The 16692-nt window shown below is 36.7% G+C and overlaps 1 protein-coding gene across 1 annotated transcript in view; it reads right to left on the reverse strand.

Annotated features, from left to right (window-relative positions):
• Positions 1 to 645: 645 nt before the first annotated feature.
• Positions 646 to 16692, reverse strand: part of LOC127448475 (glucosylceramide transporter ABCA12-like) — a 45848-nt gene continuing 29801 nt past the window's right edge. The window contains exons 31-43 of the mRNA XM_051711019.1: positions 13761 to 13938; positions 12642 to 12757; positions 10212 to 10371; positions 9588 to 9841; positions 8181 to 8385; positions 7473 to 7582; positions 6913 to 7063; positions 3432 to 3566; positions 3001 to 3104; positions 2449 to 2541; positions 2177 to 2282; positions 1827 to 1964; positions 646 to 1176 (exon numbers count right to left, since the gene is read on the reverse strand). Coding sequence (XP_051566979.1) covers positions 1072 to 1176; positions 1827 to 1964; positions 2177 to 2282; positions 2449 to 2541; positions 3001 to 3104; positions 3432 to 3566; positions 6913 to 7063; positions 7473 to 7582; positions 8181 to 8385; positions 9588 to 9841; positions 10212 to 10371; positions 12642 to 12757; positions 13761 to 13938 — 1855 coding nt within the window. The 3' untranslated portion in view covers positions 646 to 1071. The remainder of the gene's footprint in view (positions 1177 to 1826; positions 1965 to 2176; positions 2283 to 2448; positions 2542 to 3000; positions 3105 to 3431; positions 3567 to 6912; positions 7064 to 7472; positions 7583 to 8180; positions 8386 to 9587; positions 9842 to 10211; positions 10372 to 12641; positions 12758 to 13760; positions 13939 to 16692) is intronic.

Raw genomic sequence — 16692 nt, forward strand, 5'->3', positions numbered from 1 at the left:
CTCCTTTTCTTTAAAAACAAAAAGTAAAAAATGGAGTTTACAGTGAAGCACTTACAATGGAAGTAAATGTGGCCAGTTTTTGGATGGTTTACATTAAAGGCAGGAATGTGAAGCTTATAATTTTATAAAAGCATGTACATTAATTCTTCCATAACTTGAGTATTAATTGAGCTGTATAATTGTTCAAATTGTCATTTTCTCTCTCATTTTAGGGGATTAGGGTTTTTTTAAAAAGCATTTTAGTATTTACTTATTGACTTTTTTTATGAGGAGGGTCAAGTCAAAATTATTTTTCTGGTAATCAACATACTACCACAAATGCTGTCTATTGAATTTAACATGGAGTGTTAACTCTAAAAACACACAGTATTCCCTTACTCTTTATACAGTACATCTTTTAACTTAGTCATTGCATTTTTTTTTTAATTCAACATTTTTTTTTTTTTTTTACCTTTGGCCTTGATAAATGCAAATGCATCTCAACTGCAAAATAGTAAGAGTACTAAATATCATATAAAGCATTTGCTGTTCTATGCCGCTACATATAGAAGCCTATATATGTAATGTATAAGGAACATGAAAGAAATGTGGTTTAAATGAACATTGAATAGAATTTACACTGTAGTGATTACATCCACAAGACTTTACACAGGAATTAGTCTTCATCTGAAGTACTTTAGTAACTTTACACTTCAGTAACTGCTGTAGTCTCTTCTAGAGTCATTCTTTCAAAAGTGCTCAATATTCTAAGTGAAGGAACCACAGACCTCAACTTATGACATAAAAAGCCAGTTGCACCACATTCAATAAAACAAGCACTCAACAACTGCATCTGAAAAATGGCTTTAATGTAAAAATAAGCGTAGTAAATTTTTTAAAAGAGGAACTGTGCCTTGAAGCAGACAGAGGAAAGAGCCAATTAAATATTCAGTACATTCTTGCACAAGAGATGTGCCTGCAGAGAAAATATTAATGAGAATGAAGATGTGCCGACATTGAAGAATCATTTCCTATATAATTAATTTCTTTTTTTAAGGTTCATTCAGTGGCATTATGTGCAAATCAAGTATTTTATGTGGTCAAAGCATTGAAAGAGTCTAGACTGTCAACATCTGTGCCTTCAGTCTCTTCCTGAGTGTCTGTGTCCGACTTCCCCATGGCAAAGTTAATGAAAACCTAAGGAGGCAAGCCAAGACAATCATTAAGTTTCCATATCACCACCTCTGTAATTCTCAATTTTTTTAATTTCTCTCCTTTTCCAAATTTGTATGCCATAATTGTTTTCCATGGTGTGCAAAATGAGCATTTTTTAAAGAATTTTAACATAGCTCTTTTCCATACAAGGAAAGTTTGTGTTGAGCACATCTGTCAAGCTCCAAAAAGGACCAAATAAGAACCTTAAAGAACTATAAAAGTAGTCAGTTTCTTCTGAAGCCATTTGTGATAGCTGTGTGTGAGGACTGAACCAAACGTTGTTATTCCCTTATAAACTTCCCCTTCACAAAAGCTCTGAAATCTCATTCGCGTTCAAATTCAAACATGGACGTCACTGAGGCAAAAACTGGTTCTTGCGTCTTCCTTGGGGTCGGGGGAATTTGTTACTCACACAAATTGATTGTAGGGTTTCAGAAGATTCTGAATACAGTAAAAGAGTCATATGGACTACTTCTATGACTCTCTAGTGTTCTTTTTTGGAGCTTGACAGCCCTCGTGACTGTTGTTTGAAAGAAGGGCTGCATAAAGATTTTTCAAAAATAACATCATTCAAGCTTGGAACAACATGAGGGTGAGTAAATAAAGACAATCATGATGCCTGTATATTTCACCTCATCTAGAGTGGTCTGGCTGACTGAGAAGTGTTTGATTTGCAGTATAGCCTTGTTGGACTCTAATTGGTCAAAGATGGAAGCCACACCACCAGGAGCAACTGGTACATGATACTCCACCATATTGGAGTGATGATCCTTTATGGACAGAAAATAGATAAAGTTAAATTTGTCCAAGACAGCTAAAATAATAATATACTCTTGCGTAAAATAATTTAGATAAATTCATCCAAATTCATAAAGTACCCCAGCAAATTGATGACCAAACATATTCTCCCTCAAAATAGACAGAACAAAAGGGAGTATTAAACAAGACTTTTTTTTTTTTACGATGTGCTCTTTATTGTTACCTTTAGGAATGTGCTGGGGAAATTCTGCTGCATGAAGTTGCTGATCATATCTACATCGCAGGAGGCCTTGGCTAAATACATCTTCACAGTGAATCCTTTGCCAAACCTGACAGATGAACACATAATATTTTATCACCAGGGACAAAATTATGAAGTGTTTGCTGGAGATAAAGTGCAACAATGGATGTGGAAAACAAAGGAGACTTGTGATAACAGAGGAAAAGGATTGGCACAAGGAAACTGCTGACTCATGAGGAAGAAGAACCACTGACCTGTTCTTGATGTGCTGCAGGGAGCCAAGACATCTGAACTGTCCTTTCACCATTATAGCTAGACGGGTGCACAGGGCCTCACACTCCTCCATACTGTACAACACAAACACATATTGATTAATTACACTCTCCAAAAGCCATCTGTACTGGCAAGAAATGCATAGTGCTAGAAGATCACAAGCAGCATAACAGGCACAAAATACCATGGTTTATTACAAGGTTGGCCAATCGTGTTCAAATATTTTTGTATAATGACCTCTTAACTGTATTATTGACCATTGTCCCAGGCAACAGATTTCCCTGCTGTGCTAGTTTCACGTCTCTTGCATTACTTCGCGATCTCTTTCTTCTGACATACTAAAATAATTAAATCTTAAATCTTTCATATCCATTTTTTATGGATGTAATATTAGCACATTATTTACTATAGCGCTGTTCACTAATTAAAGCCAGATAAAACAAACAGTAATAGTATTATGAGTCTAGGCAACTTTATTAAATACTGTATAGAGGACAGTGAAAATATGCAGTATTGATCATGAACATTCATACCTGTGTGATGTCAGAACCACAGCACATTTGCCCATCACCTGCTCCGAGATGATCTTCCAGAGGTGACGTTTGGAACGTGGGTCCATTCCAGAGCTGGGCTCATCCTAAGAGGGACAGTTAAATAAAATCATGTGGCATGTGTCTTTGAGCTTACAAAACAAATGTAAAGCCCACAAACTCTCCAGGTAAAAACAGTCCTTTAATGCACCAAGCCTACATTGTTTCAAGTCATAATAACTGATGTGCTTTGAGACTTTGGCCGATCAACTCCACCTACACATTTCAGAGATGTTTGTCATAAATGCACAGTATTTTATCCATTCAAACCCCTTTGAGGAAAGACTCACTGCAACATACATTATGCCATGCAATGATTTATTGCGCTGCTGAATGGTTTACTAAACAGTAATGTGTTTTTTTTTTTCGCTCACCAATAGAAGGATCTGTGGGTTTCCAATCAGGGCCAAGGCTGTCGACAGCTTCCGGCGCGTGCCGCAACTGTAGCTCTCACTTGTGTTGTGTCTGTGGTAATTCAGCTCCAACTTTTTCAACAGATAGTTCACAACCTAAAGAACAAAATAAGAAAATATTGAGAGCCTAGCAGCGTAAATTGTTGAAATCTACATGAAACAAATTTTTTCTACCATAACAAAAATTTATTTCCATCAGAAATTGGTTGGATTGTGATTGGGAAGGGATTAAAAAAAAATAAGAGAGTTTCGTGACATCAACCAAAAAGGAAAGTCGTTTTAGAGGCGGAGAAAGTTATTACTTTTTGATTTGTGGTTGCTCTGTCAGGATCCTGTTACTTTGGTCGGTTATGTTTATTGTGTGCTGACAGGATCCTGATGCCTATGTTCTGTGTTTGTGTTTTCATGTTTGAAGCATGGTGTCTGGGTCCTGACTCTTCAGCCTAGTTGGGTTGGGTTGGGTTCTGAGTCGGGATCTGTAAACTCATGCTCCATGTCTCGTCTTTGTGAGCGCATGGCTTCGGGTTCAGTTCTCTTGCCATGCGCTCTTCTGTCGGTCTTGTGTGTTGTTTGAGTGCACATGACTGTGTTTAGTTCTTCATCGACATGTGTACTCTTGTCTGTTTGGTCTTGTATGTTAGCACATTGCTTTGTGTTTGTACTGTCATGTGCTTTCCCGACTCCGCCTACTTGTTCCCTCATTACACCCCCTCGTTGTGTCCTTGTTATGTTAATTAGTTTCACCTGCTCCTCATGTGCTTTCCTCCTTATATATTGTGCCCTCTTCTCTCATATCTTTGCCAGATTGTTTTGTGATTTTGTCAATTGGTTTGTGAGTCCTGTCTGGTCTTGTACCTCAATTGGTTTCTGGTCCGTTTATCTGTTGGTTGTTATTTTGCTTTGCCGTGTTGTTTTCTCTCCCTTGTAAGAGTTTTGTTTGTATTTTTAAGCCCTTTGAAATTGCCTCTGCATTTGGGTCCTCCCTCAGATCCTTGACATGCTGAGGTGTTCTGGGTGGTTGTTAGTTGCATACTGTCCCAAGTCAAAAGAGCCTGTCCTTAGGTCTATATAATATTCTGGTCTCAAGACAAGACATAGGGTCCTACCCCAATATACAGTATGTCTAAGGGATTTTTTTATGCCTGTTTTATCATCCAAGTCAAATCACTCAAGCCATACAATTTGAGGTATCATTCATGTCCCTGCACCATAGTTTAATTCCTAGGTTAAAGACTTTCCTCAAATGAGCAATAGCAAAATAATATTTGCTTTAGCAAGTACCACTAATAATTAAATTATTCCTTTTTCTTTTTTTATTCTTTTTTTAGATCATGTTCCACATCTACGGCTCTGTCATAATTTCCCTACACAGTCTTTTTGATATTAACAAAGCAATAACTGCCCCAAAAAAGGCTTAACAAGTTGTTGGAACACATTAACTGTGTGGTCTTGACATCATAATGAGTCACTTTGAATAACGTTTTGATTAAATGCCTGTTGAAATTTGACCCCAACACAGAGCATGTCATAGTTTCTGCATTCATTTAACTAATTGGATTCATACATCAAAGGATCCAAGAAGGCATTCTATGAATTTTAATAGCTTCACATTAACCTGCAAAAACCATAAAGGTCTAACAGGGTGATATGCACCTACAGATCATCCGTTTTTGGGCTAGAATTGTATGCTTCCCTCAGGACATCAGCCGTTTCCATGCAATCCTCTACTAATCCAAGTTAATGAGGCAAACTAAAGAAGCAATTTCAAAAGTCTCAGCATTCTCTACACAAAGACGTTTGTTCGCCAAGAGATGACTGAAAGTGTTCATACTGTAGATTAAGTTGATTCCCACGCTGCTCTTTTTTATTGCAGGGTAATATCATAAAAGGTGTAAGTTTTACTTTATTTTTAGACAAGGCGGCACTTTATATCCACTTCACTCAAAAACGTAACAACTCAGATTTCAAATTGGATATCAAGTGGCGACCCAATAGAGGATCAGAATTATTAATTGTACAAATGTGTTCTTAAAATCAAACATTGAAATGTATTATATTAATATAAACTGTGAACCACTAACTTGACAGAGGTTTCATGCTCTTGGCCAGTAATTCACAGCACAAGGCACACTGCGAAACAAACCAGGTTTATCCTTGCTGCAAGTAACCTTAGTAGTTTTGCGTATGGTTTTCAAAACTGAGGGCATTCTATGTTGATCTGTCTATGTTGGAATATACCTAATTTTGCTAGCTCCTACTAAGTGAGATCTGATGTACCAAAATATTGAGTTTGATTGGACAACACCTTTGACGTCAACAACAAAAGGTAGCAAAATGTAAGAAGCATTTTATACATATAACATTAACATAACATTTTCTATTAAAGCAGCAGTTTGCCTTATCATTTTTTAACCATAAACAGCCTACAGTTAGACTAATAAACTATATTACTTGGCAGAAGAATTGTTTATTCTGATTATTACCATTATTATTATTATTATTAATACATTTAACAATTTATTGATCACTGATTTTTTTTTTCCATTTATTTTATTATTATTATTATTTTATCATATTGCTGTTGCTGTCATTTTCTAAAATTAATAAGCAACTCAAGGTGGTGTGTTACAGTGATTTTAAAAATGGTAAAGGGGATTTTAGGCACTCTGCTTTGTGTAGTACTTAAAAACACCCTTTAGCAGTGGTAAAATCACTGTAACCCGTGGCCTCTTGTAGCTTATCACTTTAATAATCCACTCAAGACCACTGTTTGATAGGCAAACTATTCCAACTGAAACCGATTTTCATTACTGATTGCTTATGACATATTCCCCTAGACCAGTGTTTTAATCTTTAGGAACATTGATAAAGATTTTGCATCTTCAGCCAAAGGCAAGTTTTACTTAACTGCTTCTTCCCAATAATCCTGAGAGAATGCAAGATTTATTAGCTTCCTCGTTAATCAGTGTGGAGAAGAGCCAACCGTTTCCTGTCAAATGCAATACTCTGGCAATACCAAACTCTCTCTGTCCAGAGATCTAATCAAATGGTTATGTACTTCAACATTTTTCCATCTGCTGCCATTTGATGCAAAGGATATTCGCTAGTGCAGGACTTGGGACTGTGCTGTTGGGACGTTGTCATATTCCTGTGGTTCCAAAGTAATTAGTCTCATGGCATTTACAGTTAAAATTATGTCTCTAGAGATGACTGTCCATGAGCTAATTGCAGCTGTCACTTTGTGTACTATCGGGGGGTCATGTGCCAGCTGAGCAACTGCCATTGAGATAAATGGGATACTAACAGATTGTATTAACGGTATTATATACCCCCTTGATTGTTGCATCAGCTGGAAAACCTGCACTTTCATGTAGGTCACTTTGATAAGCTTTTCAGTTGTCTCTCCCTGGACAAAAAGATTTTGATATAGATGTGGCCTTACCCGGTCAGTCTCCCTCTTGGAGATACCCCTAATTCGGGCATAAAAATAGAGATGTTCCTCTCCAGTCAGGAGGTCATCCAGTGCGTCCACCTGAGGGCAGTAACCAATGTTTATGCCCTCTCTCCTGCAGTTTATGATGTCAACCATTCTCCTAAGGACACAGGTCAGAGAGATTTATGAGCACACAATGAAAACCAGACAAAATTGTCTAGTAAAAGGGGTTTTAGTGCATCATGAATGTGGTGAGCAACAGTAAACGTACTACATTGCAAAAAAAATATTTGTCTTGTTTTCCAGTAAAATACTATTGGGGAAGACAAATAAACTTGTTTTCCTTTTGACTTAAATTTGAATTGAGGAACTGTTTTTCTCATTTTAAGCATACACCTCACTTAATTTCTTAATATAAAACATAATATCTAATGTCATATTGACTTTTAAATAAGATTTTTAGATAATTCTGGAAAACAAGATAACAATACAGATTAATAATTTAATTTATTTTTTTTAATTTTATTTTTTTGCACTGTAGATGTTAGTTTTTAAGGGAAAAGCATTACCCGTCAATGTCACGGATCTTAGCAGAGCCGTCTGTGGGGCTGATGTCTCCTGTCAGCATCTTGAAGGTAGTGGTCTTTCCTGCACCATTGACTCCCAGCAATCCAAAACACTAAAGGAAGACATTGACCTTCCAATCATTCACATTGAATGCTTTGCTGTCATCAATTATTCTTAACAGCTGAATCATAAATCTTCTATGTGATGTGTAATTATGAAGCACAACATATCCCCAATCCCTCAGTGACTACATTTTAATGCACAGCATTTTCCAATTACTATTCCATATTCCCACATTTATATGCATGGTATCAGAATATTATGACTCCATACCATTTCACAATAAATTGCAAGATGTATAGAACATTTTTAACAGGTTTACAGTTAAACTCCCCCCAAATGGGCAATTTGGACCGGACATTGATGGAGAACAATTAACACGTGCCCAACATGCATGGGATCTCTTGCAATACTGTTTATATACCAGTTGGATACCTCATAAATTTATAAGCACAGTCTTAGTGTAGTTTATAATGCTTTTGGACATCTGCATATTGTCTTTTTTATGTTCATACAAAAAATGTGTTTCCTCCTAAATGTGTTTTTCAGTTGAATGATACATTTACTGTTTAAATGCGGACCTAACTGGAATATGGCCAGATTCTGAATAATATCGGATTATTGTGTTTTGATTTGCAAACAGCACAGACCTCGCCAGCTGGGATGCCCACAGACAGCTGCTTCACAGCCTGTACCCTCCTCTTCAGGTGCTGGTAGACTTTAGTCAGCTGGTTGACCTGCAAAATATCTGCACTAGCGGCCCCACTGTTCACACGCAAGCGTTCAGCCACCACATCTTCATCTTCATTTGGACTGTAGCTCTGAAGGAAGTCCCTCTTATGGCAGATTAACCGTCTGTGAAGGACAAATTAATGCACAACAAATCAGACAGCTACAATGTATGATGAGTGAAAAGCAAAGTTTAAATCAAAACCTCTCCTCTGCTGGTCATAGTTCAAACACCATGACTTTGAATTAGGGCTGTCAATTTGACACGTTAATTTAGTGCAATCTTTATCCTGTATAGAAATATGATTTATCTATAAATAAATTTCCTTTAAAAGCAAAATTGCATAATGAATTCACTTGGGACAGTGAAGTTTTTCTTACCGTATTAGCAAATAAATTTTGTCTTGTTTTAAGCATATATCTAACAAAATGTATGAGTTTTGCTTAAAACAAGAAAACAACAATTTGCCACTGGGGTAAGAAAAAAAATTATTCGATTCAAGACATATCTGTATATATGTATCTTACATAATTTGTGTCACGTTTAAATGTTTTTTTTTTTTTTTTCATGTTTTGTTTTCATGCCTTTTATTTTGAAATTAGTTTACTTCCTTTCCCTGTTTCTGGTCATGTGTCCTTGTCATGTGATTTCCTGTTTCCCTCATTTGTTCCTGTCATGTGAGTATCTAGTTTCATGTGTCTTGTTATCTTATTATTAGTTCTGTTTTATTATTGGTTCCTGTTTATTAGTCTTGTTATCATGTTCATTAGTTTAGTCATTGGTTGTCTATGTCATATTGGTTACCCATGTCCATGTATTTAAGCCCTCAGGTTTGCCATTGTCTCTGGTCGAGTATTGTTGGCGTAATGTTGTTTGTAACGGTCAAGCCGTTTATGTTTGTTTTGAATTCACATTTGGATATTAGCACTGTAAATAAACTGCACTGAGGTTCTCATACATCTTCGTCTCATCCTGTCTTCAGCCAGCCTGAACATTACAATTTGACCTTTCTAGTCCATATATCTTGTTTGAATATTTTTACTGGAAAACAAGACAAATACAACCAAAAATACTTAAGAAAACAATGCATGATTGATTATTTCTCAGCACATATTGTTATATGCAATTGTTTGCACTTAATTTGATATTTTAATTCAATTAAATGTTCAATTGACAGTGCTACTTTTGAATCACTAAAAATTGAATCTTTTTTTTTTTTAACGGTTCTATGCCAACCAAGGCACATTTTCTACTTCAAAAACCTTTTAGCGACCACCAAAAATATCTAACACTTTGACTCTAGAGTGTCAGAGTATCAGGCATGTACCTGACTTTGCGAAGGAGTGACTTGTTGATTAGCAGACGGAGCGTGAAGCAGATGAAACCCTGCAGGAACAAAGAGACGAACATCCAGCCCAGTACATCCATGGTGAAGGGGTCCTTATAGGCGTCCACCCCGAAAGCGCTCAAGATCTGCACCTGCATGTCAACCCGAGCCAGTTCCATCAAGCCATTCCCAAAGCTGAACTGAGGGAACACTAGGAACACATTGCTCATGGTGCGGTACACATCCTTGACACTCTGAAATGGACAGCGAGAGAGAGAAGGTTAGACGGCAAAAGACAAAATGCAAAGCTGCTCGGGTCCTCTGTCATATCAATATTGCTATGCATATTTTTTTGCTTTGTGTATATTACCTCTACAGTGTATATAAATGAATCTGATGAAACATGTGTGGGTAATCATTGTATTACTGCTAAAGTAATGGCAGTACTGTAAAACCATAATAGACAACTTGAATAATACCACAAAACAAAAACTAATATAATAAAAATAATGTGTGTGTGTGTGTGTGTGTGTGTATAATATAATATACGTATATATATATAAATATGGGGACATATTTTTGTGAGATTTACCCACATGGAAGCCCTTTTCACTATTCTCTCACCTGGTCATTCGGGTTGAGCTGACCAAGGAAGTATATAATGGATGTGGAGATAATGGTGTTGACGCTGATGAACAGATTGATGCAAACATAGCCAATGAAAGCCATCTCTGCATCCTTGAATAACGCAGACAGAAGGTACATCCAAGGGAAGGTGGCAAAGCTGTAAAGAAACCATGAAATTAATTTGGTAAGTACCAGGCTTCAAAAACAAGTCTAGAGAGAACAATTAAAACATGGAAGACAAAACAACAGTACTAAGAATTATGCTTTGATTAAAGCAAAGAGAGGGAGTACTCTAAAGCAAGAGAGAATATATTAAAAAGTTGAGCTAAGAGGCCAGAAGATAAATGAGATCATCTATTTCCTCTTTGTAAAGCATTCTTTCTCCACTTCAGCTCTGCAGAATGATCTGCTTTTTTATTCATTACTCTTGGTGATTGGGGTGCTGGGGTCAAGGCAGAGGATGTGCTTATACTGAGGGTTTATTGTGTGTGTGTGCATGTTTGTTGGCCTGTGCATGTGGATTATTAGTGGAGGAATGTCCAAACCACATAAAGGAACAGTTCACCCAAAAAATGTAAAACCAGTATGACTATCTTTCTTCTGTGGAAAACAAAATGTGTGTTGAACACTGTTGAATATCCTGAACACTTCTCTACATATAACAAAATTGAAGGATTAGGGCTATCAAGCTTCAAATTGACGAAAAGCACTGTAAAAGTATAATAAAAATGTTCCATATGACTTGTGCACTATTTTCCAATTGAACAAATTTCCAACAAATGTATAGATGCCATGTGATAGCTTAGTGTGAGAAACAGACAAATATGTAAGTTGTTATTCATTATAATTTTCCCTTCTAGTGTGCTGTCAATCACTGTGACTGGATCATTGAGTTAGTGAGTTGAACTACGATTTGTGAACGAATCATTCAGATCAGTTTTGTGAGCTGAATCAACAAGACAATGAGCCATTCACAAATGGTACATCACTACTTCTCTCATGAATTCACATTAAAAGCACCAAGAAAAGCTAGGGCAGATGTTAAGATTGTCAATGAATGATGGCTTAAAGGAACCGTTCACACAAAAATGAAAATTCTCTTATAATTTACTATCCCTCATGCCAACCCAGATGTGTATGACTTTCTTTTTTCTGCAGAACACAAATTAAGATTTTTAATAGAACATTTCAGCTCTGTAGGTCCACACAATGCAAGTGGTGACCAAAACTTTGAAGCCCCAAAAAGCATATAAAGGCAGCATAAAAGTAATCGATATAATTCCAGTTTTTTAATCCATGTTTTCTGAAGCAATCTAATCGGTTTTGGGTGAGAACAGACCAAAATGTAACTACTTTTTCACTGTAAATCTTGCCATTGTATCTCTAGGCACAATCATGATTTCAAGCTCGATTACACTTCCTTGACCCATGCGCAAAGGGCTAGATGGCGCTAGGAAGTGTAATCGAGCAACAAATCATAATCACCAAGGAGACAGCTGATGTCTAGATTTATAGATTTATAGTCTTTTCACACACAAAGCAGATAGGATCGCTTTAGAAGACATGGTTTAAACAACTTGAGTCATATGGATTAATTATATGCTGCCTTTATGTGCTTTTTGGAGCTTCAACATTTTGGTCAGAAGAGAAGTCACATCTGGAATGGCATGAAGGTGAGTAAATGATGAGACATTTATCATTTTGGGGGTGAAATATTCCTTTAAATTTGGATCTGTTCCTCACAAAAAGATATCTGACTACTTCAGAAGACTTTGAATATAGTGCCACAAGCCATATGGACCACTTTTTTGGTGCTTTTTTGTCATTTAGGAGTTTGACAGCCCCAGTTCTCATTATGAGTCATTTCTGGTTTGGAGCGACATGAGGGTGAGTAAATAGTGACATAAATTTCAATTTTGGGTGGACCATTGCTTTATACAAAAGCAATTAATCAGGTTAAAGAGAAAGTGGCTAGATTGCTATGACATGTGTTTATTTATGAGCCAAGAGCTGGTGACCACACAGGCGGATGGATGAATGCGGGACAGACTGCTGACTTCACACAATGAAGGCCCTCCAAAGCTGCCTGGTGCTCTGCAGCCTAAAACCTGTCTGTGACTGCCCTCACTGCTCTCCACAATGCAATTAACTGGGTGAGAGAGTGTGTGAAATCGCTTCTTCAGAGACCAGGCCTCACAGGAAAGCTCCAAGCAGCTCTCCCTCTGTAGCACAGAGTCTTTTGTTTACCTGAAAGGCTCTGAATTTACTCTATTACAGGACCAATGCTGCACTGTGTAACATTTGCTGAATAATACATTCATCACATCCGAGTGCCTTGAGGAGCTGTCAGCACTGAGAGGTTCTAATGAGATGTCTGTCTTAATGCAGGAAAGTCTCTGGTTGTAAAGGAGCATAATGCATGCTGACCCAAATAGCACCAGCAACACTGTGACCGCGGCAAGGTTTTGCCGCTCGGTGAAGGCTGGGAGCTGGAATGCTGCTACCATCACCACTGACAGGACCACAGGAACCATGTAAAGAGCCTGCAGTGGCACAGAGCAAGCCTCATAAATACAAACTCTTACGTAATATACAATTTAAAGGAATAGCTCACCCACAAATGTAATTCTTGTAATCGTTTTTCACCCTCATGTCATTCCAAACCTTAATGAGTTTCTTTCTTCCTTGAACAAAAGGAGATGTTAGGCAGAATATCTGAGCTGCTTTCTTTCATATAAGAAAAGTGGTTGGTGAAGCTTCAAAAAGAAATAAAAAGCACCATAAAAATACCATAAAAGTAGTCCATATGTCTCATACACAATATTCCAAGCCTTCTGAAGCCATACAGTACGCTTTGTGTGATAAACAGGTCATTGTTTACTGCTTATCTTCCTTCCACTGGAACTTTCAAATCTCATTTATGCTTGTGTACAATAAAAAAAATACCGCCATTAAACGCATCATGCCAGATTTGAAATCATTGAAGGCAAACGCCGTTCTCGTGTCACATGATCAATCATCAACCGGCAAGTTTTGAAAAATGCAAACGCAAATGAGATTTGAGAGCTCCGGCAAAGGAGAAGAGAGTATGAATGAACAACGTCTTAAATTTTCATCTGTTCCTCACACAAAGCTATTGTATGTCTTCAGAAGACTTGGAATATAGAGCATAAGTCTATGGACTACTTTTAGGTTACTTTTATGGAGATTAGCTATATAAATCGCCATCCACTTTCCATGTATGGAAAAGAGCAGCTCAGACATTCTCCTTTTGTGTTTCACAGAAGAAAATAATGGATTGCAACAAATTGAGGGTGAGTAAATAATGACAGAATTTTCATTTTGATGTGAACTATTCCTCTACACACTGTACAGTACAATATGTAATATGTAATAGAGAACCAAGACACATTCACATTAGTTTTTCTCCATAACATGTTTAGAAAATTAAGCCACAACATTATCTTCTGATTCTGATATTTTTGATCAACACAAAAATCAAAATTACCAACATTTGTTTACATCTATCAATTAGTACTTAATTACCATATCATAGAAGAAGTTGATGATCCAATAAAAAGGCTCGCTGATGCCAGAGATTTGTTGGAGTCTCTTGGAACCGGTGTGATGTTCCTGAACCTCGTAGATGACAAAGCTGGCAGTCATGATGGAGTAGCCAGTGAGGACACAGAGTGCAACCAGTATACTGACCAAACCTCCCACCCTTGAGTGGACAAAAAGAAACATCAGAGGATAGAGGACACAACTTGAGGACATAGAATTAAAAGCTAACAGTACCTGAACTTCTGTCTGGCACCTAACACTGAGAGATAGACCTTATTCATGCTAGCGCCTTCTTTGATATTTAATAGGAATGAGGCTGTGAGGGATAGACTTACCATCTCTTCAATGACACCAATGGTATACAGCTGTATAAAGCTCCTAGATCACATCTGATTTTCCACAACTCATGTTGTCTGGAGTTCTTTGTATACTGAATGTTCTTGGAAAGACATTTTATCAATGTTTTGTCCGCGGAGTGATCCAAAAACACTTTAAACTGCAGTACAGCCCATTGGAGAGACTGTACATCTATCCCTCACAGACTCATTGTCATTCCCATTAAAAATCAAAGATGGTGCTAGCGTGAATAAGGTCTGTAGGTTAGAAAACTATAGCTCTGTTCCAAAACCTACAGTATTGAGTCTCATTTTAAGTACCATAGGTGCACTCTCAACACAAGGGCTGTTCCATCAGATAGTCAGCATGATCATACTGCCTTCTAAGATATCTCATTTGGGTCCAGAAATTGTGTCTCTTCAGTGGACAAGGCAATCAGATAATGCATTGCAACAAGATGGTGGACGAAGCGAGATAAATGTCAACTATAAATATTATTCATTTAATACCAAAAACCTATTGATGAAAATAGTTCAATCTAATAGAAAAGGGACTATTGTACCCAATATTTGTGTGTTTTATGTATTTTTATCCTTGCTATAGTATTGCGTCTTTAGCTTAGCAACATGCTAATGTTGAAGAGAAATATCAACTATAAATAGAATAACAAAAACATAAATACTTTTTTTTTACCCAATAAATATATTTAGCCACATGCTATTGCAAGGGGTCAAAAACTTCCCTCTATTGCAGGTTTACATAAAAAAATAAATATTAAAAACAGTACAGATGGATGCAAAAGCATGTTCTGTGTGAATGACCTCTAGAAGTCAGCTGCCTACAGTACGTATGCAATGCACAGCAAGGCAGTTCACTATGCTTAGAACAGAACTTAAGACTTAAATCAGTGTGTTAAGAGTACCTGAATGTCTGTCTGACAGAAGTTCTAGGTTTGAAAACTATGTCTTGCTTTCTACAGTACAAACAGAGCTTCATATTTCCTAAAGAGTCTCACATGGGCTTAACACTGTTCTTCAGTCAAGCTCATTGCATATAGAACAGGAGCAGACAGATGGAACAGTGGGGAGAAAAGATGAAAGCCATGATGATTATAATCTCTCTATCTCTCAGAATTGTGAAAGACAGATTCAGATTTTGCTCAAGAACTCAGTCTCAGCAGGACATTTCTTCATCTAATGGTAACCTGCTGAGCTTCAGTTTTGAATGTTGCCCCTCTGCATCCCATTTCTCCTCCCATAAACTGCACTACCAAAAATGGTGAGAATCTAGGACAAATAAGAGAGAACTGTTCTTATGGAACAAGAGGAGACCCAAACCACAGAGATTTGAGCCTAAATGCAGAAGCGAGGATCACTGGTATTCAGATTAGAGGAGCTAGGTCGGTTGGGCTGACAACTTTGTTTCAGCCCATGCAAATTAAGCTAAGGAAAATTAAAGGATAAAGAACAATATCTCACACATTTTTCTGTACACGCTTGTACTTTTCTAGACAATTTTGAAACATTGTTTTGTAACTGTTCTTATGTTACTGTCGTTCTTATGTTACTGTCTCATTAAGATTAATCAGTTGTGCTGAAGTATTCCCAAAATTAATAAATATTAATAAATGTACATTTAATGGAAATATCTATGAACTCTAATTTGGGTGGACACTATATCTGGGAGATAAAGCAAAAAATTATATCTGTATTTTTAAAAATTTGAAGATATTCTATATATATACACACACACACACACATACTGTATGTATTGTGAAGTCAGACAATTCTTACATCTCGTAGTGGATCAGACACCTACGAGATCAAAGGCAGATAACGTGGGATTCACGTTCATGCGCTCTTTCTGATAAAGTGGATATAATTTTAATTCTGTTGCTTTAAAATGAAAATAAATATGATGAAAAAGACATTCAATGTACCTGTTATTTAATTTGTATTTTTAGTTTAATAAAGACATGTATTTTAGATATTTCAGAAATATGATAAAAATCCCATACAGAGATCGAACTGTCAGAGTGTTGGGAATATTCACATATAATTTATACAAAAACATGATATTAGAGATAAAAAATAAATAAAAAATGTTTTAGAAGAGAACGAAACATTATAGTTGTTTAAGCCAATGAACATTACTGCTACAACTGTTTTTGGCATACGTCACCATGACATCACAGCAAGTCGGACAGATTTCTAACCGGCATGCACCTGCCACTGATCACCGTTGATCAGTTCTGCGCAGAACTTGCTAATCTCAAACGAGCCTAATGACTTGAATAAAGATTCGTTCATTTTGCTGAATGAGATTCAAAGATCCAAGTCAGTAAAATGATCCGTTCTTTCCATCACTACTGTCGACTGAGCTTAACTTGTACTGAACCCAGAATATTCCTTTAAGATTCAAAAATTAAGTAAAAAATAATCAAGGGACATTTTCCACAGATTTTTCAACAATATCCACAATATTTATGTATATTTACATATATTTATATATTTTATATTTAAATTAAATATAATAGATTTTTTTTTTCTCCCCTTTTTCCCCAATTTGGAATGCCCAA

The sequence above is a fragment of the Myxocyprinus asiaticus genome, chromosome 11 (genome assembly GCF_019703515.2).
Source record: "Myxocyprinus asiaticus isolate MX2 ecotype Aquarium Trade chromosome 11, UBuf_Myxa_2, whole genome shotgun sequence".
NCBI lineage: Eukaryota > Metazoa > Chordata > Actinopteri > Cypriniformes > Catostomidae > Myxocyprinus > Myxocyprinus asiaticus.